The 27,159-nt window shown below is 47.1% G+C and overlaps 1 protein-coding gene and 2 long non-coding RNA genes across 4 annotated transcripts in view; 2 read left to right on the forward strand and 1 right to left on the reverse strand.

Annotated features, from left to right (window-relative positions):
- Positions 1-21,044, forward strand: part of LOC141088801 (uncharacterized) — a 28,112-nt gene extending 7,068 nt beyond the window's left edge. Inside the window, exon 2 of the long non-coding RNA XR_012232065.1 lies at positions 20,034-21,044. This is a non-coding gene — a long non-coding RNA (uncharacterized lncRNA). The remainder of the gene's footprint in view (positions 1-20,033) is intronic.
- NR2C2 (nuclear receptor subfamily 2 group C member 2) lies at positions 1,259-25,753 on the reverse strand. 2 transcript variants are annotated; one of them, XM_073574982.1, is made up of 14 exons: positions 25,551-25,753; positions 21,284-21,373; positions 20,199-20,396; positions 20,014-20,116; positions 19,204-19,383; positions 17,220-17,367; positions 16,625-16,718; positions 16,407-16,540; positions 15,822-15,993; positions 15,604-15,725; positions 8,389-8,528; positions 8,161-8,298; positions 7,742-7,847; positions 1,259-6,803 (listed from the first exon to the last, which is right to left on the reverse strand). In XM_073574982.1, exons 2-14 carry the CDS (start codon positions 21,353-21,355, stop codon positions 6,629-6,631), a joined length of 1,782 nt encoding a protein of 593 aa, XP_073431083.1. In that variant the 5' UTR covers positions 21,356-21,373; positions 25,551-25,753; the 3' UTR covers positions 1,259-6,628. The 2 variants fall into 2 exon arrangements, with proteins under 2 accessions (XP_073431083.1, XP_073431084.1); XM_073574983.1 differs by lacking the exons at positions 21,284-21,373; positions 25,551-25,753 and adding an exon at positions 20,644-20,702.
- LOC141088802 (uncharacterized) overlaps positions 25,287-27,159 on the forward strand; it is a 35,744-nt gene continuing 33,871 nt past the window's right edge. Inside the window, exon 1 of the long non-coding RNA XR_012232066.1 lies at positions 25,287-25,402. This is a non-coding gene — a long non-coding RNA (uncharacterized lncRNA). The remainder of the gene's footprint in view (positions 25,403-27,159) is intronic.

The following is a 27,159-nucleotide window of genomic DNA, read 5'->3' on the forward strand; positions in this document are numbered from 1 at the left end:
GTAATGTAATGTATGTACACAGTGACTGCACCAGCAGAATAGTGAGTGCAGCTCTGGAGTATAATACAGGATGTAACTCAGGATCAGTAATGTAATGTATGTACACAGTGACTGCACCAGCAGAACAGTGAGTGCAGCTCTGGTGTATAATACAGGATGTAACTCAGGATCAGTAATGTATGTACACAGTGACAGGACCAGCAGAACAGTGAGTGCAGCTCTGGTGTATAATACAGGATGTAACTCAGGATCAGTAATGTAATGTATGTACACAGTGAGTGCACCAGCAGAATAATGAGTGCAGCTCTGGGGTATAATACAGGATGTAATTCAGGATCAGTAATGTAATGTATGTACACAGTGACTGCACCAGCAGAATAGTGAGTGCAGCTCTGGAGTATAATACAGGATGTAACTCAGGATCAGTAATGTAATGTATGTACACAGTGACTGCACCAGCAGAATAGTGAGTGCAGCTCTGGAGTATAATACAGGATGTAACTCAGGATCAGTAATGTATGTACACAGTGACAGGACCAGCAGAATAGTGAGTGCAGCTCTGGTGTATAATACAGGATGTAACTCAGGATCAGTAATGTATGTATGTACACAGTGAGTGCACCAGCAGAATAATGAGTGCAGCTCTGGGGTATAATACAGGATGTAATTCAGGATCAGTAATGTAATGTATGTACACAGTGACTGCACCAGCAGAATAGTGAGTGCAGCTCTGGAGTATAATACAGGATGTAACTCAGGATCAGTAATGTAATGTATGTACACAGTGACAGCACCAGCAGAATAGTGAGTGCAGCTCTGGAGTATAATACAGGATGTAACTCAGGATCAGTAATGTATGTACACAGTGACTGCACCAGCAGAATAGTGAGTGCAGCTCTGGGGTATAATACAGGATGTAACTCAGGATCAGTAATGTATGTACACAGTGACTGCACCAGCAGAATAGTGAGTGCAGCTCTGGGGTATAATACAGGATGTAACTCAGGATCAGTAATGTAATGTATGTACACAGTGACTGCACCAGCAGAATAGTGAGTGCAGCTCTGGGGTATAATACAGGATGTAACTCAGGATCAGTAATGTAATGTATGTACACAGTGACTGCACCAGCAGAATAGTGAGTGCAGCTCTGGATTTGTACTGTATGTGCAGGGTGTATGGATGAGGATTCATGGTGACTATTAGTTGCTCTTTGGGCCCCAGCCATGAGATAAATGAGAGGACGCTGAGATTTGGGAAAGTTTGTTATCCACTTTAATAGTATAAACCTTCAGGAAGTTATTATGAAGCAACGAGAGGACAATGCCACGAGGAAGGAGCATTTGATAAAATGCGTCAGCTACTCCATGCACTGCAATACTCTATATACAAAACAACAATGCAGATCTCTCCGTGACGAAGAACATGATTAGATAGAAAAGTCAGGTAAAAAATAACACACATGCCGAAGTCTAGAACATCACAGAGACGGGGCTGGTGAGAGCGGAGGACTGAGGTGGAGGGCGGAGGAGCCCTGCTGTCCGGCTCAGACCCCCTCATCATATACAATGCCGCATCTGACAGGTGACGCTTCTGTCCTCCAGATCCTGCAGCCACCAGGGGCACCACATCCTTCAAATGCTAAAGCAGCAGAACCTCGGCCGCTAATACGCATGGTAGCAAATTATAAAAGAAAAATAAATGTTTTCGGCATAAAAACAGGAGTGAAAGTTACCGACCCGGAGAAAAGCCCTCAGTGCAATCGGGTGATGGATGGGGCTGAGCGACATGTGAGTGGGCATGTGGCTCCCGGGCCTTGCACGGACAACCCCACACCTAAGTTCTCAGTTGTCCATGATTTCCCGCTGTGGTTGCAACGTGGAGTGTGACTGTAGCATCTGACTACCATAGAAACACACAGCTCTGCAGAGGAGCTGCATACCCAAAACGGGAGATATTATTCATGATTATTTACAAAAGTTGCTGCATTAGAACAAAAAAAAAAAAAGAACAAGACTAGAAAGGAGTTACATGGCGTCTAATACGGCTTTCCTGCACAAAAAGACCGTCCGCTCTGCGAGCCTGGGCAGGTGGAGACAGAATGAAAATCAGCGGACCCCCCCACTACTAATCAGACCCCAACCATGGCATATCCTGTGGATTAGTACACGATCTGACCAGCAGGCGCCCCTTTGGGGTGGGGTACAGGGCGGACACGCCAGCGCTCCCACAGGCGGGGGTCTGTGCAGAGCTTCACCTGCCGCCTCCTGTGTAACGCATCAGTCATCGGCAGCATATAAGGCACATTAGGAATACTGCCCCCTGCTGGCCGTACTCGATGGATGTCAATCTGAGGTTCAGCTCCTTACAGATCATAAAATCGCTTCAATAGCAACTCCCTCACATCAAGTAATGGAATTAGGGCTGATGGAGAATGTTTGGGGGCACGTGGCGTCCATAGTTTCAGCACGCCATATGCCAACACAGGACAATGTATTCATTCTTGCAACCTTCTTAAAGGGATTGTCCAGGAATGCGATACTGATGGCCCAACCTTATTCATCAATGTCAGATTGGTGGAGGTCCAACCCCACGATCAGCTGCTACCGGCATCGGCAGTGACTGGATGTGAACAGTGTCCAGAGCCGAAGCCGCACAGCGCCGTACACTGTGTAGTGGCCGCTCTTGGTACTGCGTCTCACGTCAATAGACGCTAAGCTGCAGTACCAAGAACAGCCACTACACAGTGTACGGCGCTGCAGTGTTCTGGCTCCATCCACTCTGTACATCAGTGGGGAAAAGATGGGCCGGGCGTCAGAGCCCACCGACCTGATACTTGTGACTTATCCTAAGAAGAGGTCATCAACACCGACCTGATACTCGTGACTTAACCTAAGAAGAGGTCATCAACATCTCGTAACCTTACAATGTTTTTTTTTTTTTCATTTCTCCCCTTCTTAAAAGAGACATAACTTTTTTTTAATATTTTTTTTTTTAAATATGTTAAAATCTTTTTTAAGGTTTTTTTTCTTTTTTACTTTTCAATTTATTTTTTAGTTCCTCCAGAGGACTTGACCCTTTACATCAATACTGTGGTATATAGCAAAAGTCAGGGTTTCCTACGAAGCACACCCTATGCAAGGGGAGCACCAGATGGCGGTGACCCGGATCTTAAGCCCCTGAATGGACGCCCCCCTCTGGGATTACAGCACTTAAATGGCGCCGGTTTGATCTTTACGGCAAAGCTTCTCCAGGAAAGTACGACTGCAGCGGTAACAAACTTGTTTTGTTGGTTTTTTGTTATTTCAGAATTTTATTAAAAAAAAAAAGAAGAAAAAACCCAAAAAATAATTTATTTGTATCTTCTTTTTCTGACACCCGTAACTTTTTTCCTTCTTCCGCTGGCGGAGCCGTGCGAGGGTCTTTCTTATGTGTGTGCCGAGCCGCTGTGCTGTTTGGGGTACATGACAGCGTCTTGATCCTTTTTCTTTTATTGTGGGAGGTGTGGTGAGAAAAATAAAAAAAAAACAAAAAAAAACAGCAGCAATTTTTTTTTTCTCTATCTTTACACGTGTATGGGTGCGGCGAAACCGAGCACTTTTATTTTATTTTTTTTTGTTATTTTTTCATTGGGGAAAACCAGGGAGATTCTAGTTTTTTATTGACATTTTTTAAAACTATTTTTTAGTTTACTCTTTGTATTTTTAGTCCTTAGAGGACTTGGACCTGTGATTGTTTGATCGCTTGCTCTATATACTGCAGTATATAGTAGGAACGGCGGTCTCCCGGGTATGCTGAGGACCATGATGACAGAAACGAGGGGTCTTCAGCAGGTTCTCCACCCATTGGCAGCCTGCAATCACATCGCAGGGGGTGGCTGATGGGCACCTAAACGTACGTACAGCCAGGATCAATGACTTAAAGGGGTTGTTCGGTCTTACGTACAGACAGGTCATCAACATGTTAACTTTAAAGTCAAATAAAAAATAAAAGCAAAAAACAAAAACTATATAGAAATGACTTCCAGAGCCAAAACTTACGACAAAAAAACAGTTGTCAATCTGAATAACCAGCTACACATGAACAGAGCTGGTGGGGGCGCCAGGTGTCAGACCACCACCTATCCTATGGATAGGACATCAGTATGTTAAGAGTGGACAACCCCTTTAAATGCTTCTGTCTAAACAAAAACCTTATTATAAGTGCTTTCTCGTTCATAAGGGGTTAAAACAGGGGGGGTAAGTGCATCATTTCAGGAGTCAAATCCACATAAACAAAAAGGAGAGGAGCTAAATGAATGCAGCAGATTTGGATGTGAACAGAGAAAACAAGAATAAGGCCGGGGTCACACTGGCGAGGAATACGGGAGAGTGAGAGGCGCAAAAAGCACGCATTAGACACGGACCAATGATTTTCTATGGGGTCACTCGCACCAGCCGTATATTTCTCCTCAGTATCCTACGCTCCGTGCCACTCGCAGCATGCTGCGATTCTCAGCGTACTACGCTCGTAGTACGCCAATGCAAGTCTACGGGTGCGCAAAAAATACGGATTACACACGGACCACACGTGTGACTTGCGAGAAATACGCACCAGGTGTCTTTTAGCAAAGCCGGCAATTCAGTGCGCTATACAGTAAACTCACACTGACAGGTTTAATAAAGAAACGAAAGAATAGATATAGACACATAGAATACATATATATATAAAAATATATATATATATATATATATGCATTCTATGTGTCTATATCTATTCTTTCATTTCTTTATTAAAACTGTCATAGGGCTCCATTATATGTCCATTTTGCAAGCCTGCGAGAAAATCTCGCCATACGGATGCTGACATGCGCAAAATACGCGACCACACCTTGATTACGGATGACATACGGAGCACTGTTTAGGGGTCTGTCATCCGTATTACGCATGTAAAATACTGACCGTATTTTGCGCAGGTTAGTGTGACTCCAGCCTAACGGAAAAAGTATCTGCAAAGTTTTCCAACTTCTCCCGCAGGACTTCGCCTCGTCTCAGGACGCGGTCGGTCGGGTTGTGATTCTTTGTAATCAGCGATTAGTGCGCGATCGCTTTACTAACGACCTGGAAATGTTTCAGGTCAACCTGAAATGAGACGGACTGATGATTTGTAGCAATGGCAGCTCCAAGACGAAGAATAGGACTGATAGTATGAGCGGGTGCTGCACTACTACTCCCAGCGTGTACTCCTTGATGTCGAGCTTCCGGGAGGATCAAAAGTGGCACAAAAGACCTAAGTCATAACAAGTTCTGCAACTTTCTAACACACTTTGTGGATCAGCACCTCTGCTTGCTGTCAGTACATGGAAACATTCGATTTACAGCACAAGCGGAAGAGGTCTGACAATTCTCTCTCTTGTCCGGATAGTTTCATACACTTGATCTGCACTGATACATTGTAACAAACTCTCAGATATTATCCCTTTCTTCTCACAAAGGATTATGGAAAAGTGGCCACATCAATAGTACGAGGCCTGGCGGACCACCTCCGACCTGCCACCATCCCTGACGCCTCTTCTGATTAGGACGTCATGCGAGGGCTACAGATAAGAAAACGTGGACTATCATCGCGGCCGCTCGACCACAGTACTGCAAATTGATTTGCTCATCTTTAGTCTGTACAGGTTTCCTTAGGGAAAGCAAGAAGGTTTTCATTCACTGACAGCAATCAGAACGCTTGCTATTGGAAAGGTATTTAATCACAAAGGGGCAGATTCATCATTATTTTTGTAGGCCAAAAAAATATCCAAAAAAGCGACTTTTACACTTGGAATCTATTAAAATTATTTTTTGAGAGTTATTTTGGCCAATTCATCATCCGTTCAGTACAAAATTTGTTTAATAATTATTATTTTTTCGCATTAGTCGAAGATGAACCTGCAACATTTTATTGAAAGGACTGTTCAACTTATTACTCCGAAAAAGGCGCAAAAAAGGCAAAAAAATAATCTTTGAATCTGCGCCAATTCATCAGACATCCCGCGCCCATATTGATGAATTTGGGGCAAGAGGAAACACAAGACAAACAAAAAGAAAAGAGAAAAAAAACCACACAGATGATGAATTGGAGCCAAAATAATCTGTTAGAAAGTTGCAGAACTTTTATTAAGCACCAATTAAGTTTTAATTGGAAAATTAGGAGGAAAATTCTGACCGAAAAGGGAAATCTGGGAGAAGTCACCTCATTATAAAATATCCCCTCCGCCGTCCGTCTGTGCACGACAACATAAATACTTTCCGTGATGCGTTTCGGGAATCCTGGCCTCCATGTGGAATAGTATGTAGCATTACATAAAAAAGCGGGGGTACCTGGAATTCAGATACATGGGGGTACACAGCTAGAAAACATTGACCTGTAACAGATATACGCTCCTACCTGATCATCGGGTTATGGCTGCATAACAGCGTCACTGTCCGGTAATGGAAATAAGGGGTTACAGCTACTGAAATGTTCACTGGTTGAGGAAATAAAGGAAGGAGCGTCTACTCCTGAATGAGGGTCTATGTGTTCCCCAAAATGTTAGTGCGCTTTCTCACACCCTGAAAAGGGTACGATGAAAAGTGCTTGATCCGTGTGCAAGTGCTAGTTCCGGCTATACGCTGGTCCCCGTGATCTGCCCGTTGTATTCTGCCGTCTCCATCTTCAGGATGTAAGGGATGATGCTGTCAATAGGAACGTTGCCAATAAGGCCGGTAAAAAAGAGTTCTTCTGTTATGCTGGAGCTCATGAGTCTGAGAGCCGGGAGCCGCACCAGGATACGAGCCAGTCTGAGCAACAAGATGGGGAGATGACAGGGAAAAAGCAGAGATCAGAAAACAAGAAAAATTATAGAAAAAACCTACGTTGAATAATAAAAGTTACATCCTGTATTATACTCCAGAGCTGCACTCACTATTCTGCTGGTGCAGTCACTGTGTACATACATTACATTACAGATTCTGAGTTACCTCCTGTATTATACTCCAGAGCTGCACTCACTATTCTGCTGGTGCAGTCACTGTGTACATACATTACATTACTGATCCTGAGTTACCTCCTGTATTATACCCCAGAGCTGCAGTCACTATTCTGCTGGTGCAGTCACTGTGTACATACATTATATTACAGATCCTGAGTTACATCCTGTATTATACTCCAGAGCTGCACTCACTATTCTGCTGGAGCAGTCACTGTATACATACATTACATTACTGATCCTGAGTTACATCCTGTATTATACCCCAGAGATGCACTCACTATTCTGCTGGTGCAGTCACTGTGTACATACATTACATTACTGATCCTGAGTTACATCCTGTATTATACTCCAGAGCTGCACTCACTATTCTGCTGGGGCAGTCACTGTGTACACACGTTACTGATCCTGAGTTCCATCCTGTATTATACCCCAGAGCTGCACTCACTATTCTGCTGGTGCAGTCACTGTGTACATACATTACATTACTGATCCTGAGTTACATCCTGTATTATACTCCAGAGCTGCACTGACTATTCTGCTGGTGCAGTCACTGTGTACATACATTACTGATCCTGAGTTACATCCTGTATTATACTCCAGAGCTGCACTCACTATTCTGCTGGTGCAGTCGCTGTGTACACACATTACAGTACTGATCCTGAGTTACATCCTGTATTATACTCCAGAGCTGTGCTCACTGTTCTGCTGTTGCCTACATTACATGACTCCTCGGAGTGTGCTTTGTACCTGTACGTGTCCTCTGGATACGCTTTCTGTACATAATCTTGAAGCTCCATTTGTGCCTTTTCCTGGAACTTCTCGATCTGCTCGGTACTGGAGATACCGGGGTGATCTGTTAAGATATAACACGCAGTGGATTTATTTTTAAGCCTCAAAGATTAAAAAAGTCCTTAACTTAAAGGGGTTGTTTCTTCTCTGTATAAAGTATCTCATTTAAGGACCATTGATGAGCACGGGGGCCCATAGCCTGCTCTAGCACTGGGGTCATCTGCTCCCCTGTTCACACTAGGTATGGGGTCAGGCGTTGCTGTTTTAGGGTCTCCAATGCAATATTGCAGATGAGCCTCACAGCTTGCAAAAATCTTCAAACAGCAGCTTAGATCTGAGCTTCCTGCACTCACACCTAACAGACAAATCCTTCTAACCTGGGCTGAAGAGGACCACGGCCTTCAGATAGGCGTATTCGTAGCCGTCGATATCCAGTTTGGCCATACTGTTACAGAACTCCTGCAGCTTCCATATGTGCTCCATCACCTGCTTAATGCGCTCCCCGGAGAGTTTATCTGAAAGACGGAAAAAGAGAGACCGCAGTAAATCCGATCTACAAGCCCCTGCTCGGCCGCACGTGGAGCGGAACGTGGAGCAGAACGCACCTTCCTGGATGCTGTTTTGCAGATGGTTGACTATGGCGGCCAGAATGGTGGAGAGGCTCATCACCTGCGAGCACTGCGCCAGACCCAAGGTGAACAGTTCGTTCCAGCAGGCGCGGACGAGGCTTGTGTTACAATCCTGCCTGGAAGGAAACGGAAGAGAAAAAACTGCAGAAAGACAACTGGGAAATGTAGCAGGTTAGACACACGTGCTCCAAGGTTGTACACTGAGCCTCAAACTGTGCAGAAACTTCCAAACATAAAAGTAGCAAACTTTGAAAAAGTTTCGATTTCTCTATCGCTTCATTGGGGGACACAGGAAGCCATGGGTGTATGCTGCTGCCACTAGGAGGCTGACACCATGCAGAAAAAAAGTTAGCTCCTCCTCTGCAGTGTACACCCCACCGACAGGAAGTAGGATGTTCAGTTTAGCTTAGTGTCAGTAGGAGGTGGACACGGGTCTTTCACTAGACCCTTATCTACCTCAATGTGCGTCGTTTCTTTTCAGGTTTTCCGGAGGGATACAGTGTGAATGGTCACTACTGTACTCCCACACGGAGACTATGAGTACGGCGTGTACTGCCACCCCGTATCCTCATACGTCTGGACGGCAGGACCCCATTGCCTAGCACAGAAGCATGCTCAGGTGCTCCAGACCCGGTCCTGGCCCACCGTCTCCCACCTACTCGCCCAACAGAGCCTGTTAGTTGGATGAGACGTGACGTCCTGCAACAAGATTTTTCCGGATGTCTGGCATCACCAGGAAAAGAGGTACCTTTTCTTCCCTAGGCCCCGGCAGGACGACTTCATCATAAGAAGTTAGGTAAAGAAAAATGGTTATAGGGGACCCCCCTTGTCAGGTGTAGGGTCCGGAGCAGCCTACCACGGTCACCTTGTAATCTAGGTCCCGGCTTATATTCCGGCCTAATCCTCCCTTTACCCTGGCCGCTCTCCTGCTGAACTTGTGGGGAGCTCACTTCCCGGCCGAGTGTCGGCGAATAATTCTCCCATCTCTCGCCGGGCGCTGTGCGCTTCAGGCTTCCCCCAGTTAGGAATAGGCGATAGTGGGCAGCAGCCTGCTCTCCTCAGGGCGGTGTTCCCGCCCCACCGCTTCCTCCTGCACCCGGCTACCTTTCTGGTAGGATCCGGGTGATAGCACCAGCGTTCTGGGCCTCCGCGCCGCCCCCTCCCTCGGCGGTCTCCAGGGCCTAATCTAGGCCCCGGCCTCAATTGGGGCCTAGTCATCGGTAGCTCCGCCCCCCCGTCCTCTGTCTTCGGGCGGGATTTTTTCCTACCAGTCTCCCCTCAAAGCTCCTCCCACTCCACCCAGCCTCTCTGGCGGCGCAGACAAAGTAGCATCACCGCCATCTTCCTGCACCCAGAGCTGACGATTAGCTCTGCCCCCTTTCGGGCTGTACAGAGCGGTGTTTTTCTCAGCACGCCCATTCTTCTATTGGGGCAAGAAGGGTCGTCCTCGGCATCCACCACAGCGGTCGCATTCTCCCAGCTTGGCACACGGTTAGTGCCTTCACCGGACAGGACCAGCTCTTTCCTGCCTATCTCCCCTCAGCCGAATCAGGTATAATGCGGAGTATAAGCCCCTCATGGTAAAAGCAGGGCCACACTTTCCGCAGGTCCAGTGATGGAGCAGAGGATCCATCTCAGCTATTGCGTCTCATGTGAAATGCGCTATAGTCGTACAGTCTCCGGAGCCGTGCAGTCTCTAACGTAATGTGGAGCCGTGCAGTCTCTGAAGCAATAGTACTCTAGAGTCATGTAATTCACTGGCGTAATTGTAATCTTCTGCCGCAGTCTCTAGTGCGTCCGTATGTCTGGCACAGCACACAGAGGCTTGGAGAGCCACGCTGCTGTCTTCGGTATTTGCCGCATGGCCTTGGCCTGGTAGGAGGTTTCACTCGCACGTTTTTTCCTCGGAGACCTGGTTTTGTCACACGGTTGTTGTGTTTTCGGCCACTGCAGATATGTGCCTTGATTTCAGCAGAGCAAGACCCAACCATTGCTTCACACATAAAGGTGCTGGAGCCCTGGCATAGCATCTGCTCCCACATCTGCGGCTCACAGGCACTCGCCCTTCCTTTTTTACTGCAGCCCCCTCCGGACGCTGGCTTCATACTGCTCCAAGCAGAATAATGTGCGGCTTCTATCTCTTCGCGTCTGCAGTGTTTGGGCCGGACTTCCAGCTGGATAGAAGTCCGTGTTACCTGGCAATTGTCTACTGTGGTTCAGTGGATAGAGAAGCTGACCACAACTCGCTGGTCCAGAGGTTGGAACCATAGCACACAACAGAGAGTGCAGTTAGTCGCTTTCTGATCCCAGGCCTAATGTTCTACCGTCAGAAGAATTGACTGGTCAGAACCTACTTTTGCTACAGACTTCGTGGTACGGCTTACTACACGTGAAGCCGTTATTCTGCCTAATGCCGTCAGGTATCCAGGCCTAGACCGCACCGCAACACAGAAATGGCGGTCTCCTACACCCTTCTCCGGGTTCTCTCCATGCTGATTTGTTCACAGGATACTTAGAGCCAATGGCAGCTGTGCTATATCCGCTATACAGGCTTCAGACGCATCACCTACCAGGTACAGTAGTAGTTCAGACGGCCGTATTACTGTGAAAACGTGTCGGGGCTTGACTGCTTCAGTGGTTCTGTACCGTATTCAGGTGAGTTAGACGCTCTCGCCTTCAGGTTCCTCGTGCTCTATTGCAGCGGTATTCGATCCCTTATCGAGCACTTGGATAGACCTCTACCAGACATGTTTAGTCAATACATGCAGTCTCTCTGGTGACTCAAACGTACCTGAGGTCCATCTACTACACCAGTCCGGCTCTACTGTCCCATTTTCAGGTGAGTCAGGAGCGTCCTCTCTCACGTTCCTCTGGGTATTTTGCAGCTTTTGCCTAAGCTCCCGTCTAATCACCACTCGTGGTGAGGTGCCGGCATTTATTGCTCCTGACGGGCTGCAGCTGCGGTTACAAGACGCTTGAAAGGTGAGTCAAACACACCTCTCAGCTGCATATTTCATTGTCAATAACATCTGTGGTTAACGTAAGCACTACCATGTCCAAACGGAGCGGATCTCTGTCCCACAGAGCGGATCTCGGTAGCAACATATCTGGATACTCCACCTTCAGGTGGGTCAGACACTCTCGTGTCCGGTACGGATGGTCGTGGTTTGACTGCGGCATGCTCTGGACCCTGTGAGTTGCTCCACAGGAGTTTTTTTGCCACACCTTCTGATCAGTTTACCGTACTGTCCGCAGGCTGTCTTTACTGCCCGTGTTATGCCTATCATTAATGTTTGGCCAATAGTAGTTTATAAGTCCTAGTCTGTCCTAAGGGCCTTCGAGCTAACACAATGCCTAAGCTCCTTATCTGTCGGAACTTACCTATTCTTTCTTACAGACCCCGGGTAAAGCCTCCAGCAGCTCAGACAGGTAACTTCTGACCGTGACTGGAAAAAGTATCCCACCTCAGACAGGCGTGGGATCTGACTCTGCGCAAGCATCGACCAGGGTAGAAAGCGGCTCCAGTCTGGGATCCAAGGATGAGTCTGGTGATAACGCGTTTCTTCCTTCAGCTAGAATTGTATCTTTTCCCGGTTATCCTCGGGCGTGTTGTCTTAGACTTAGGTAAGCGGGTCTACTCACCGCAGTCCCCTCCCTGCTCCAGAGGGTCCAGGATGGATTCGGTCGTTTACATCGTCATACGGATTGACCTGCCTTTCGTCAGCCTAGTTGTCTTCTGGTGTCTATTTGATCTACCTAGAGCCAACTTTCCTTACAGTTGACATAATCCATGTTTTGCATGGACTTTCCTTGCTCGACTAATCGCTTTTCTAAGTCCAGCTGGACTATTTTTTCCATATCCACCCTCATCCCTGTATGATGGGTTTATCTTCCTTTTGATCTCAAACGTCATCCAGTAGTCTTCGTTCTACCTGCCTAGTCGAGCAATCAGTTGTTTCTTCATAGCCATCCTGAGCCTACATTGCGGCGATGAGATCCAGGTTATCCGCAGGTGCCATTCAGTACGTTTCCAGTGTTCGCCTCTTTAGCCGGTTCTCAGTGGCCTGCTCTCAGGTCCTGTCATTTTCTCACAGAATGGACTTCAGCCGTTTCCAAACAAGGGGGCGCCTCGGTATAGCTCTTTTCTACTGAGCGCTTCGCAAATTAGACTACTTCTGCGGCTACGAACCCTCCGGTTCCAAGTTTTCCACCACTATGGTCCTTCCTCTCCCCGAAGTGCATCCCTCAGGGATGCCAACGGCAAATTCACACAGTAGTTGGCAAGGGCAACCTTGAAACCACCCGCCGCTATATGGTGTCCTGCCTTAGTCTCCACCCGTGCTGCAAAATTCTATAGCCGCGTGGCCTAGCTTGCTCATCAGAGCATTCTTTCTGGAGACCGGTCGGAAGATTTGACCGTCCTCACTGTCCAAAAATTTTTCTTGCATGGAGACATGGGTTTTCGCCTAATCGTTCCTATCTAAGGTTCCATTTGGCTTTCGGTTTCACGAGCGAAATTATCCCCAAAGAAGTCCCTCACCAACTTTCCGCTCTTTCCGTGTGGCTCCAATAGGCCAAATTATTAAGGAGGTCACCGGAAAGACAAGCGCTCTCCTTCCTCAGGCTAAACCACGTCATTCTTCAGCGCATTTTCCTCAGCATGACGTTTGGGGATCTAGGTTTCAGTCCATACTTGTTTTTCTCAGGAAGAAATTTTCTTCGTTCAGCATTTGCCTCCTGTTAATCGCATGATTTTTCCCTTGTTCCATGAAGCCCTTATCCAGGTCCTGATTTCTTCAGGGCTTTGGCGATATCTGCGTTTGCAATGGACGGGTTCTTTTTCCTTCCAGTTGGTAGGCTGTCCTTTCAGACTCTCAACCACCCCTGGGGTCTCACAGAGTCTGTAACAGCTGTGGTACACTTCCTGTGGATCAAGGGTCCACTCTCCATCATTCTGAATTCCCTTTCTTTCGTCCGCCTTGGACTTTTCCTTCGTGACGCTCTCTCATCAGGCTACCTGGCCACCGCAACGGTACTTATCAAGCTCGGGCTTGAAGTGTAGAGGTCCTCTGGCCTCCAGGTCAGCGTCTGCTCGCAGAATCTGGTCGGCATCAGTAGGGTTGCCAGCTCAGGAAGGACTGCGTTCTTTTAAGTATGACGCACTCTGCCTGGGCAGTGTGTGTCCTCCTGGCGGTACTCTTTTTGGGCCTTCGGATGATATGTCCTCCACAGGTCTATGAGGTTTTTCAGAGCCCATGCCTAGCTTCGGCAAGTGCCGGTTGGGGTAAAAAGACTTCACAGGTGACCTTGCAGGTGATGAGGGTGACTTCCTTGTCCTGATTGGAGTTGTTTGCTGTTCCCTCCCCTTGGGGACTGCTTTGGGACGTCCCATGGTTTCCTGTGTCCCCCAATGAAGCGATAGAGAAAACAGGATTTTTAGTTGCTTACCGTAAAATCTGTTTCTCTGAGCCTTCATTGGGGACACAGCACCCTCCCAAGTTAAACAGCTCGGTTACTGCATAATATTGTTACAGTGTGGATTTGTGTTTTCTGTGGTTTTTATCTCGTTCATAGATTGCTTCTCCTACTGCTTTCTCACTAACTGAACATCCTACTTCCTGTCGGTGGGGTGTATACTGCGGAGGAGGAGCTAACTTTTTTCTGCATAGTGTCAGCCTCCTAGTGGCAGCAGCATACACCCATGGTTTCCTGTGTCCCCCAATGAAGGCTCAGAGAAACAGATTTTACGATAAGCAACTAAAAATCCTGTTTTCTGCACCGAAAGTTGAAAGAGAGGATAAGGAGAACCTGGAGGCAACAAGTTATAGGGCTTGTGCACATGCAGCATTTTCTTTGCATTTTTTTCAGTGTTTTTACTGTAGTTTATTCCCACTGAAATCAAAATTGTTTAGCAGTAAAAAAAAAAATCAATAAAAGCTAAAAGCGCATAAAACACGCAGGTAAATCCCGCTGTGGTTTTAGGTCCAATAGTCTGTTTTTGTTAGACAATAAGAAAAAAATGCATGAAAATTGCAGCGTGTGAACAAACCCTAAATCTTGCAAATTTCGTCAGATTTTCTGACTTTGGCCGGGGTCACACTTGCGAGTGCAATGCGAGGAACTCTCATCAATACCCGGCACTTGGGACCGGAGTGTGCGGCTGCACGTATTTCTATGCAGCTGGACGCTCAGGTCCCGAGTGCCGGGTATTGATGAGAGTTCCTCGCATTGCACTCGCAAGTGTGACCCCGGCCTTTAGGACAATCTAAAACTGCACACAATGGTTTAAGTGGGTTTCACCTTTCAGTAAATTTGGCGCCATTTCCTCCAATGATCTATGTATTTATGACACTGTTAGTAAATCTGCACAAGCAGATATGGCGCACAGTCACCACAAACGGACAGATTTCTGAAGTCTGGTGTTTTGTATAACAGCTTAAAAAAAAACAAAACCTCATAGGCAGAGGAGGATGCATGGCTGCGTCCATGATTGTCAGGACTGCCGGGGGTCCCTGAGGTCAGTCCTAGCATTATGCTGGCAATTTACAAACTGGAAATACATGTTTAGGGTAAGTTCACACTAGGCGTTTTTCAGCGTTCTTTTCTGCAGCAAGACCTGCTCTCTGTCAGGAAAGAAGCTGCAGAAAAAAGAGGTATTCCTTATTTTTTTTTTCTTTCTGCGGTTTTTGCATGCTACATTTGTCTCTTATGAATGCTGATAATGATTAGTGTTGGAAAAAAAAAGTCCTATTCCATAGAATAAGGTTTTGCCACAAAAAAAACGCAGCAAATCCTGATACCTTCATTTTTGGTGCATTTTTTAGTGATTTTTGTTTTCACCTCCCATTCATTTCAATGGTTGAAAAATGCTGAAAGTGACATGCTCCATTGTCCAAAAAACCATGCAAAGCACAAAATCCTGATGATTAAAAAAACAAGCTATGATCAAGAGATTTCTGAAGCCTCGTAGGCTTTGCTGGTACTGTAAAACGCAGCTGAACATTTGCATAAAAAAACCCAAAAAATACTGCAAACAAAACTAGTGTGAACTTAGCTCTTGAAATCGGGGAAAAATAGAATTTTCCTTGTTGTTGTGCCATCTAGTGGTGACCGATAGTAATACCAGGACACTAATGATGATGCACTCTCATGGGGCTACTGTATTTCCCCAGTCGGACAGGCAGTGCTTACCCCAAGGCCTGGAAGGCAGGTATAGAGCGAGCCCAGTGCATGGAAAGAAAAAGCAGGCGAGATGCGGACTCGCATATATAGTGTACGTTCAGATATTCTGGCATCGGGCTGGGCATTGTGAGCTGCAAGAGAGGAGGAATATCATAAGGCGGCCATAGCTGATACAGAGGAAGACCGAATGGTTAATAATTCACCCTCGCCCCTATTATCACACGGACCTTAAAAGTGACATGTGTGTCTGAGAGCAGCGGTCCTTCCACCTCCAGAATGGGTGTAGCCTGATCCCGACTAATGACGTGAATGTTCCCGCCGGCCGTCGTGTCAAAGCCGTCCGACACGTTCTGTCCAGCGTCCGGCGTGTTAAGTGCTTTCGCTAAGGTGTCAAACGCCCTGAAAGAGGGAACAGAAAACAGAATATTGATCCTCAGTCATTCTGAAAATCAGTAAGAAGGGATTCCACTTTTTATATACAGTTCCTATTTCCATTTCTCACTACTTTCAAGATCTCTGCTTGCTGACAGTGAATAGCCTCATCTCTATTTCCATGGAGCACAGAACTAACACTTCTCACAGCTATCGTGGGGTCGTTACAAATATAAGCCCCCCGCTGAGATGAACACATCGGACGCACAATTCCCTCTGCCCTTTATTGATAGTTTGTTACAATGTTTCAGGGCAGGTAAAATGTATCCGCCCGCAGACTCGTCACTATGTATCACAGCTATCTAAGGAGCGGTAGCATTCACTGACTGCAAGCAGAGAGCTTGGAATAAAATCAGAGTATAATACAGCATTGTACTCACCGGGTGATCTCGCTGGAGAATTGGTCCTCTTGTTGGACGGCCGACGAGTCCCCGTTATTCAATGACTCGGTCAGGTTGGCGAGGGACGTTACCACGTTTGCCAGGGTGCCCAGCCCGCTCTGACTCGTCTCTGTCTGCACGTTGTATGACACATTCACTCATACTTACAACCTATAGGAAACTAAGGTCCCCGCCACCCGGCAGATTCATCTCCTCACCTTGGCATCTGCAGACAGGACCACGGTGCCGTCTTCACGTATCAGCGGCTGCTGGATATTCACCAACATCCCCGGGTCTAAGAGTCCGGCTTGTCTGCAAGCGTCCATGCAAACACATAAAGCAGAATGCACCTTTAAGACTGAAACAATCGGCCCATAAGATTCAAATATGGTCTTTGGGATTAGCCCCAGTGATTATCCCGGGCCGTGCGGCAACAGGACATTAATGGTTGACAGGGCGGATGGCGGGAAAAAAAAACCTCAGAGAAAAGTGTTCTGAAGAGAAACTGACCCATCACCTCCCCTATATATCAGACGAGGGGGAATACATACACGACTGATGCAAAAACATTAATAGATTGGTCACCAGATAGCGAATATGACCCTGACAGTCACAAGGCAGAAATGAGACTAAGGCCGGGGTCACACCTGCGAGTGTGATGCGAGAAACTCACTCGGAACAGGAGTGTGCGGTTGCATGTATGTTTATGCAGCCTCACACTCCGGTCCTGAGTGCCGGGTATTGATGCGAGAGACTCGCATTGCACTCGCAAGTGTGACCCAGGCCTAAGACAACGGCTGCAGAGCCTCTCACCTCCCTCCTTCCTTGTCAGTCACAAATGTGGGTGTCGCTATGTGCGGGCTCCGCAGGTCTTTCCGGATGTAGATCTTCTCTGTGGAGGCTGCACAGTTTGAGGGTTTTTCCCGCTGGATGTCAAAGGGTTTCCTCTCACTCTGCACGGCTGAGAAAGAAGCACAAAAATATCTGATGCACAGGTACAGGGACCTATATACAGAGCGGACACGTCAATGTGACACCGTACTGGGCAGACAACAAAACCACTGTAATGTGAATACAGGTCCCACTCCAGAGCTGCACTCACTATTTTTCTGGTGCAGTCACTGTGTACATACATTACTGATCCTGAGTTACATCCTGTATTATACCCCAGAGCTGCACTCACTATTCTGCTGGTGCAGTCACTGTGTACACACATTACATTACTGATCCTGAGTTACATCCTGTATTATACTCCAGATCTGCGCTCACTATTCTGCTGGTGCAGTCACTGTTTACATACATTACATTACTGATCCTGAGTTACATCCTGTATTATACCCCAGAGCTGCACTCACTATTCTGCTGGTGCAGTCACTGTGTACATACATTACATTACTGATCCTGACTTACCTCCTGTATTATACTCCAGAGCTGCACTCACTATTCTGCTGGTGCAGTCACTGTTTACATACATTACATTACTGATCCTGAGTTACATCCTGTATTATACCCCAGAGCTGCACTCACTATTCTGCTGGTGCAGTCACTGTGTACATACATTACATTACTGATCCTGACTTACCTCCTGTATTATACTCCAGAGCTGCACTCACTATTCTGCTGGTGCAGTCACTGTGTACATACTTTACTGACCCTGAGTTACATCCTGTATTATACCCCAGAGCTGCACTCACTATTCTGCTGGTGCAATAACTGTGTACATACATTACTGATCCTGAGTTACATTCTGTATTATACTCCAGAGCTGCACTCACTATTCTGCTGGTGCAGTCACTGTGTACATACATTTCATTACTGATCCTGAGTTACATCCTGTATTATACTCCAGAGCTGCACTCACTATTCTGCTGGTGCAGTCACTGTGTACATACATTACATTACTGATCCTGAGTTACACCCTGTATTATACCCCAGAGCTGCAGTCACTATTCTGCTGGTGCAGTCATTGTGTTCATACATTACATTACTGATCCTGAGTTACATTCTGTATTATACTCCAGAGCTGCACTCACTATTCTGCTGGTGCAGTCACTGTGTACATACATTTCATTACTGATCCTGAGTTACATCCTGTATTATACCCCAGAGCTGCACTCACTATTCTGCTGGTGCAGTCACTGTGTACATACATTACATTACTGATCCTGAGTTACATCCTGTATTATACCCCAGAGCTGCACTCACTATTCTGCTGGTGGAGTCACTGTGTACATACATTACTGATCCTGAGATACATCCTGTATTATACTCCAGAGCTGCGCTCACTATTCTGCTGGCACAGTCACTGTGTACATACATTACATTACTGATCTGGAGTTACATCCTGCATTATACTCCAGAGCTGTGCTCACTATTCTGCTGGTGGAGTCACTGTGTACATACATTACTGATCTGGAGTTACATCCTGCATTATACTCCAGAGCTGCGCTCACTATTCTGCTGGCACAGTCACTGTGTACATACATTACATTACTGATCTGGAGTTACATCCTGCATTATACTCCAGAGCTGCGCTCACTATTCTGCTGGCACAGTCACTGTGTACATACATTACATTACTGATCTGGAGTTACATCCTGCATTATACTCCAGAGCTGCGCTCACTATTCTGCTGGTGCAGTCACTGTGTACATGTACACTATCCCTTCTAACAGCTCATTATTAACGGATGACAAGGGTTTATCCACTGATTGACAGAGGCCATTAGCTTGGTGGTCCCAGGACCCCCTTTTATCGGTTCTCTGTGCACCATTTATACCCCGGGAGCAGAACTCACATTCCATCTTCATGCCCATTTCTAAGCACTTTTTTAGCCGGCAGAACTGGCAGCGGTTCCTGTGGTGCTTGTTGATGACGCAGTCCTGGCTGCTGCGACAGCTGTATGTCAGGTTCTTCCTGACGCTTCTCTTAAAGAAGCCCTTACATCCTTCACAGCTAACGGCACCATAATGCCGGCCTACAGGGGAAGATCAGAAAAATGAAAACATAATGAAAATAGTCTATAGAGGGTGAACGGATGATGTCAGAGATGGGAGTTAGATTGTACTCTGTAACCACAGAGACACATAGATCTGCACAGGGGCTGTGTACACAAAATGGGCAGGAGGAGTGTAGTGAAGACTATTTGCAGCGCTGCTTCATCTTTTATTTTAGAAGCACTGGAAATATTTCCTTTTTCCCGATCTCTGCTTGCTGTCACTGGAAAAGGTTGAGTCTGATACTCGGCTCGTGGGAGCGCTGATTACTGTTCAGAACCCTGCGGCTGCTGCGCAATCAGATGGATTCATAGACAGCAAGCAGAGATGTGGAAAGCCCTGAGCAATTATCCATGTAAGGCTGGGATCACCCTACCGTGTGTCATGCGAGAAAGTCACACGAGTCTCTCGCATCAACACCCGGCGCTGCCGCCGGCACTCAGGACCGGAGCAGTGGCTGCATAGAAATAACATGTAGCCGCAGCTCCGCTTCCGAGTGCCGGCGGCAGCGCCGGGTGTTGATGCGAGACTTGTGTGAGTTTCACGCATCACACACTGTAGTGATCCCGGCCTAAGAGGACTACCAGTCCCATCATCCTCCCCACAATCACCTGATGCTTTGTCTCCACAGACCACACAGTACTCTACGATCTGCGGCCGCTGCACCTCCGTCTTGCCCAGCAGTCGCTCCACCGAGGCGGCATCTGTCACTATCTGGATCAATACAAAACACCAAGAGAATAAGAGCCCCCTGAAACCAAGCCAGAAGCAGAAGGACCCCCGAGCACCCCCACACCTGGATCCTCCCGGGCACAATGTTCTCCGTGGTGAAGATCAGCTGCTTGGCATTGGCAGAGTCGGGTGTGGCCAGGATCACCTTCCCTGTCCCAGATCCATCCGGGCTGGCCAAGATAAACTGCTGCTTGGGAGACACCGAGGAGTCGACGGACGTCACAATCTGGATCTTCTGCCCGGTCTGCTGATCTGTCACAATCTGCAAACACAGCATGAAGCGTCACTGAGACTGCTGCTCTGACCTCACTCCATGCTTTACATTGCAGCCCTGCTCCATGAGGACACAGGTTGTATCAGTGACTAAGCTGCACCCATAGAGGCTCAGGTGGCTGCTCTGACCTCACTCTATGCTTTACACTGCAGCTCTAGTCATTAGGTCACAGATCTCAGTAGTGACTTCAGCTTAGCTGCACCCTTACAAGCTCAGGTGGCTACTCTGACCTTACAGCATGCTTTACACTGCAGCTCTGCTTCATTAGGTCACAGCTATCATCAGAGACTTTAGCTTAACTGCACCCTTAGAGGCACAGGTGGTTGCTCTGACCATACACCATGCTTTATACTGCAGCTCTGCTTCAATAGGGCAGAGTTATTACCAATGACTTCAACTTATATGCACCCACACAGACTCAAATTGCTGCTATGACCCTACATCATTCTTTACACTACAGCCTGGCTCCAATATGACCCATCTATGATGCACACTTTATTCTAGTCTTTCCTTTCATCAGAGGCTTAGACGCTTGCTTTGTCCTCGTGTCATGCTTTACACTGCAGCTCTGCTCTGTGAGGACACAGCTTTGATCTACGACTACAGCTTACTTAAATATGGATCTTCAAACAATCATCTGTCTCATCAGACCTTTTCTCTGTATATCCTCCATGCTTTACACTGCACCTCTTCTTACTCAGAAAGCTTTAAGTAGGTGATAGGGGGAGGAGCCTCAATAAAGGGGCAGAGTAAAAAAACAGCGGCTTTACAAAAACATTTAGGTAGTCGGAAGTCCGCCTGTTTATTTTATTTTTTGGGGGGTGGGAGGGATAACCCTTTAACTGCTGGATTACAATCTTCTGACCAGACAGTACCTGGATGCGCTGCGGAGTGGAGACGGCGGAGTCGGTGGAGATTATTTGGATGCGCTGAGAGGAGCTGGTCATCACTGAAGATTCCTGAACCTGGAGGACGAAACCCACAAAGCGTGAACCTCAGACATAATTGGCAAGTATAAAGCATCAAGCACCCCCGACCGACCACATCACAATCTGTGCAAAACCGAACCTTAATGTCACCTTCAAGGGTGTAAACACTTTCACAACTTAAAAAAATAAAACTCTTCCCGTTTGGTGTATACAGCTCTGATGCAGAGCTACAGCATGTGTCTGTCCTTACTCCAATCCAGCCGCCTCCGCTCCTCGATCACCTGAGAGAAGAGCATAAAGAGCAACAGCGGGCTCACACCGTAGAGTCTGTTTCTCATCTGTAACCATGGAGACACGTAGTTCCGGATAGGAGCTGTATACACAGAACAGCAGGACGTTTGTAAATCAAGACCAAGGCAAAATTACAGAACATTATTTTTACTTTTGATAACAAAACTACTAAAGCAGAAATTAGTGCAATGGACAAAGTACAAGGGACGGCACCACAAAGTTACCGATATCGGCCTCGGAAATGATTTCTGATTTTTTTTTTTTTAAATTGCAATTCGAATGGAAAAGCGGCAACAAAAGCTCCAGACTCTGGATGAATGAACTCTGTGCCATCTATGTACGTTGGCCCCGTATACGTGTTTTATGTAAATATGTGGGGAATGTAGGACGATCAGGAGAGAGGCGCGATGCTCTGCATCAGGAGCGCCGTCTAATAAACCCTATGGGACGCTGGGGCTGATCGGGGAAAGCTAATTATAAGCCGAGGACCAGGAGGCGCCTCATTACTGCTCGTCCATCAGGGCACAAGGAAAACGGATTAAAGGGATGACGCCAAATCTGCACCGATCGGCAGCAACATTGAAATGTTGTCCAAAGGAAAGAAACAATAGAAGAATGGAGGAGCAGCCCCATTCTGATAGGTACAGAGGGGAAAAAAGTATTTATTCAGCCACCAATTGTGCAAGTTCTCCCACTTATAAAGATGAGAGCGGCCTGTAAGTGACATCATAGGTAGACCACAACTACGAGAGTCACAATGAGGAAACAAATCCAGAAAATCACCTAGTCTGATTTGGTAAGATTTATTTTTCAAATTATGGTGGAAAATAAGTATTTGGTCATTAACAAAAGTTCATCTCAATACTTTGTGATATATCCTTTGTTGGCAATGACAGAGGTCAAACATTTTCTGTAAGTCTTCACAAGGTTGCACACATTGCTGGTTCATTCCTCCATGCAGATCTCCTCTAGAGCAGTGATGTTTTGGGCATGTCGCTGGGCAACGCGGACTTTCTGGACTTTCAACTCCCTCCAAAAGGTTTTCTATGGGGTTGAGATCTGGAGACTGGCTAGGCAACTCTGGGACCTGCATATGCTTCTTATGAACCCACTCCTTCGTTGCCCTGGCGGTGTGCTTTGGATCTATGTCATGCTGAAAGACCCATCCACGTTTCATCTTCAATGCCCTTGCTGATGGAAGGTTTGCGCTCACGATACAAGGTCCCATTCATTCTTTCATGTACGCGGATCAGTCGTCCTGGACCCTTTGCAGAGAAACAGCTCCAAAGCATGATGTTGCCACCCCCATGCTTCACAGTAGGTATGGTGTTCTTTGGATGCAACTCAGCATTCTGTCTCCTCCAAACACGACGAGTTTTGTTTCTAATAAACAGTTCTACTTTGGTTTCATCATACTGTATTACATTCTCCCAATACTCTTCTGGATAATCCAAATGCTCTCTAGCAAACTTCAGATGGGCCCGGACATGTACAGGCTTAAGCAGGGGGACACAGCTGGCACTGCAGGATCTGAGTCCCTGGTGGCGTAGTGTGTTACTTATGGTAGCCTTTGTTACGGTGGCTCCAGCTCTATGCAGGTCATTCACTAGGTCCCCCGTGTGGTTCTGGGATTTTTGCTCACCGTTCTTGTGATCATTTTGACCCCACGGGGTGAGATCTTGCGTGGAGCCCCAGATCGAGGGAGATTATCAGTGGACTTGTATGTCTTCCATTTTCTAATTATTGCTCCCACAGTTGATTTCTTCACTCCAAGCTGCTTGCCTACTGCAGATTCAGTCTTCCCAGCCTGGTGCAGGGTGACAATTTTGTTTCTGGTGTCATTCGACAGCTCTTTGGTCTTCACCATAGTGGAGTTTGGAGTGTGACTGTTTGAGGTTGTGGACAGGTGTCTTTTATACTGATAACAAGGTCAAACAGGCGCCATTACTACAGGTAATGAGTGGAGGACAGAGGAGCCTCTTACAGAAGAAGTTACAGGTCTGTGAGAGAAAGTAATCTTGCAGGTTATTAGGTGACCAAATACTTATTTTCTACCATAATTTGCAAAATAAATCTTACCAAATCAGACAAGGAGATTTTCTGAATTTGTTTTCTTATTTTGTCTCTCATAGTTGTGGTCTACCTATGATGTCAATTACAGGCCGCTCTCATCTTTATAAGTGGGAGAACTTGCACAATTGGTGGCTGACTAAATACTTTTTTTTCCCCACTGTATGTTTTGGGCTTTTTTTTACATTACCATGGACGCATTGATTTGTTTAAATATAGCAGAAAACCCCTTTAATTACAAAATGAATAATCAGATCAGACAAACCCACATCATTTGTAAGAGCAGAGGAGCTGCCACATTCTGAGAGTTGCAATCGTTGCCTTTCATTGTTCTACGTTTTACATATAATAACCTAATACTTTTATTAATGTTTTGCACCAGGTTGGTACAAAAGTAAAAAAAAAAACATACCTAGCGGACCGGTACCACCCTTCCATTCTGTTTCTGGCGCTCCCAGCAGGATGCCTAGTACTACATTAGTTAGGTTGGAATTTCAAAGTTGATCAGCAGTCAATGATCGGCTGCAGCGGTCATATGGCAATTTGACATCCCCCCCCCCACAGGAAAAGTTAGCTAATGAGCCAGGTGGGCGATGCCAGCAACTAGGTGACGGGCACCACCATGGGACAAATAACAAAGTGTTTATAACTAGTGGACAAACCCCTTTAAGATTTTATTGGTGCCGATCAAAAATATGAAAATTCTCTGGGAAGAAAAAGGGTTAAATCAATGTTGCTTGAACCCCAATCCTGCACTCAGCTCTTCAAGGGCTCGTTCACACGTCCGATTTCCATGTGCGATTGCTATTCAGGGAGAGCGCACGTTCCGGTTATTGTCTATGTGGCCACTCACATGTCCCTGATGTTACATAGACCGAAAGCTGCGCGGAAAATCACGTACACATGATCAGAAATGGAAATGTAAGTCTATGGGTCCGTGAAAAAAAAACCCTATATGGTCAGAAAGCAAAAGGTGCAGAAACTATTCTTTATTTTATCCATGTACAAGAAAATCTGGTGACACTCGAACCAAATGCTGATCAGAGTAATCACTCCATTATTCTCATAGGTTGAAAAATAGGAGCCGTGAATGAGCCCTTACTCTTTCCACTGTGTTCGCCATATGTCACTGTCGATAAACGGAAGGAGATTTTCATTATCTCCCGATATAAAGAGATGCGGATGTTCTGTAGTCCCTAACTCAACAATATCGCCATATTTATCATCATCCACCCTCCATACATTCCTTCCAGCAAGTTCATCTGAGGTTACAGGATTTGGAGGAAAAAATAAAAAGCAATTGATTTTTTTCTGTTTTTGCGAAAAAATAAAAACCCTTCTGGGTGCAATTAGATTTTTTCACCACTAGATGGCGATAATCACAGTGAGCAGCATACCAATAACCCGTCACACTATTGCCACGCCCTCATAGCATGTGATAGGTCAGATTAACCGTCAGTTCTCACATAACACCGCCCACTTTAGAGAAGCTAAAAGCTAATTGGCTGTATGGATGCACCCGCCCACCCATGACGTCACTAAATAAATATATAAAGGCAGCGCGTTTGGCGGAGAAATATGGCGGCTGTTGGCGAGCTGCCAGCGGCGGGGACGGAGGGTGCGGACGGCGGAGAGCGCGGGCGGGGGAGCGGGAGTCGGCGCGGAGGGCGCAGAGCGGCGGTCAGAGGCGGCGGAGGTCATCAGGTGAGCGGACGTTCGGAGGCGCCGGGGCGGCCGCGGTGAGCGGAGGGTTACCGGGCTCCGGTCAGGCGCGCAGTTCGTGATATGCAGCGATTTTCCGTCAGTCCGGCCGCTCCGCGGAGGCCTCACCCGCGGCGCCGCTTCTCCTTACCTCACCGGACGGAGGTTCCTGTCACAGCCGCATCCCCTCAGCTCCTGGCGGCCCCCGCAGCTTCCCGCAGCCGGGAACGGCCCGTGAACCCCGAATCTTACGGTAGTTTGGAGTTTTACTCCTCGGTGAGAGGTCAGAGGTCGTGACCCCGCGCTCCGCCGCCTCTTCCCCCCTCTCCTGCTTCCTCTTCCCTCTCGCTCGGATGGGGGCGGGAAGATGACGTCACTAAAAGGGAAAAGGATTGGCCGCGCAGGCAATGGGCGTGGCTAGCATCGACCCCGCCCATTTCGGATGTCAAGGCCTAGCTTTATTGATATTACACTTTATACAGATGTCACAATTCAAACCAACTTTATCGGCAAAGAACAAACCTGTAACACTGTGAGGAGCAAGTAGCTGATAACATGGAGCAAGAGAGGACACTCAGCTTCCCAGTAGGAGGAGCCGAAGCTTTATTCAGGGATGTCAGCACACAAATTGTGGGATTGTATTTATTTTACCGATAAAAGGGGGAGGGTAAGGGGTTAATTATTATTCTATGATTCTATTATTATACATTTATATAGCGCCATTTATTCCATGGCGCTTTACATGGGAAAAGGGGAAATATAGACAAGTACAATAAACATGTGTAAGACAAGGGACCCACAAGTACAGAAGTAGAGAAGACCCTGCCTGCGAGGGCTCACAGTCTACAGGGTGAGGAAACACTAGGAGAGGGTAGAGCTGGTCGTGCGGTGGTTCAGTAGACCGAGGATCATTGCAGGCTGTAGGCTTGTCGGAACAGGTGGGTCTTCAGGTTCTTCTTGAAGGTTTCTGTTGATGGTGAGAGTCTGATGTGTTGCGGCAGAGAGTTCCAGAGTGTGGGGGAAGCACGGGAGAAGTCTTGTATGCGGTTGTGGGAAGAAGAGATAAGGGGGGAGTAGAGAAGGAGATCTTGAGAAGATTGAAGGTTGCGTGTGGGTAGGTACCTGGAGACCATGTCACAGATGTATGGAGGAGACAGGTTGTGGACGGCTTTGTATGTCATGGTTAGGGTTTTGAACTGGAGCCTCTGGGCAATAGGAAGCCAGTGAAGGGCCTGGCATAGGGGGGAGGCTGGGGAATAGTGGGGAGACAGGTGGATTAGTCGGGCAGCAGAGTGTAGGATGGACTGGAGCGGAGCCACAGTGCTAGAGGGGAGGCCAGAGAGTAGGAGGTTGCAGTAGTCGAGGCGGGAGATGATAAGGGCATGCGCTATAGTTTTTGTGGTTTCGTGGTTGAGGAATGCGCGGATCCGGGAAATATTTTTGAGTTTGAGGCGGCAGGAGGAGGCGAGGGTTAGGATATGTTTTTTGAAAGAGAGCGCAGAGTCGAGGATCACCCCAAGGCACCGAGCGTGCGGGACTGGGGAAAGCGAGCAGCCATTGACATTGATGGATAGTTCTGGTGGAGGGGTAGAGTGAGATGGGGGAAAGATGATGAATTCTGTTTTGTCCATGTTCATTTTGAGAAAGTGAGCAGAGAAGAAGGCTGAGATAGCAGACAGACATTGTGGGATGTCAGTCAGTAAGGAGGAGAGGTCAGGTCCAGATAGGTAGATCTGCGTGTCATCGGCATAGAGGTGATA

This window comes from Dendrobates tinctorius, unplaced genomic scaffold (genome assembly GCF_039654945.1).
Source record: "Dendrobates tinctorius isolate UK_male_01 unplaced genomic scaffold, ASM3965494v1 ptg000041l, whole genome shotgun sequence".
NCBI lineage: Eukaryota > Metazoa > Chordata > Amphibia > Anura > Dendrobatidae > Dendrobates > Dendrobates tinctorius.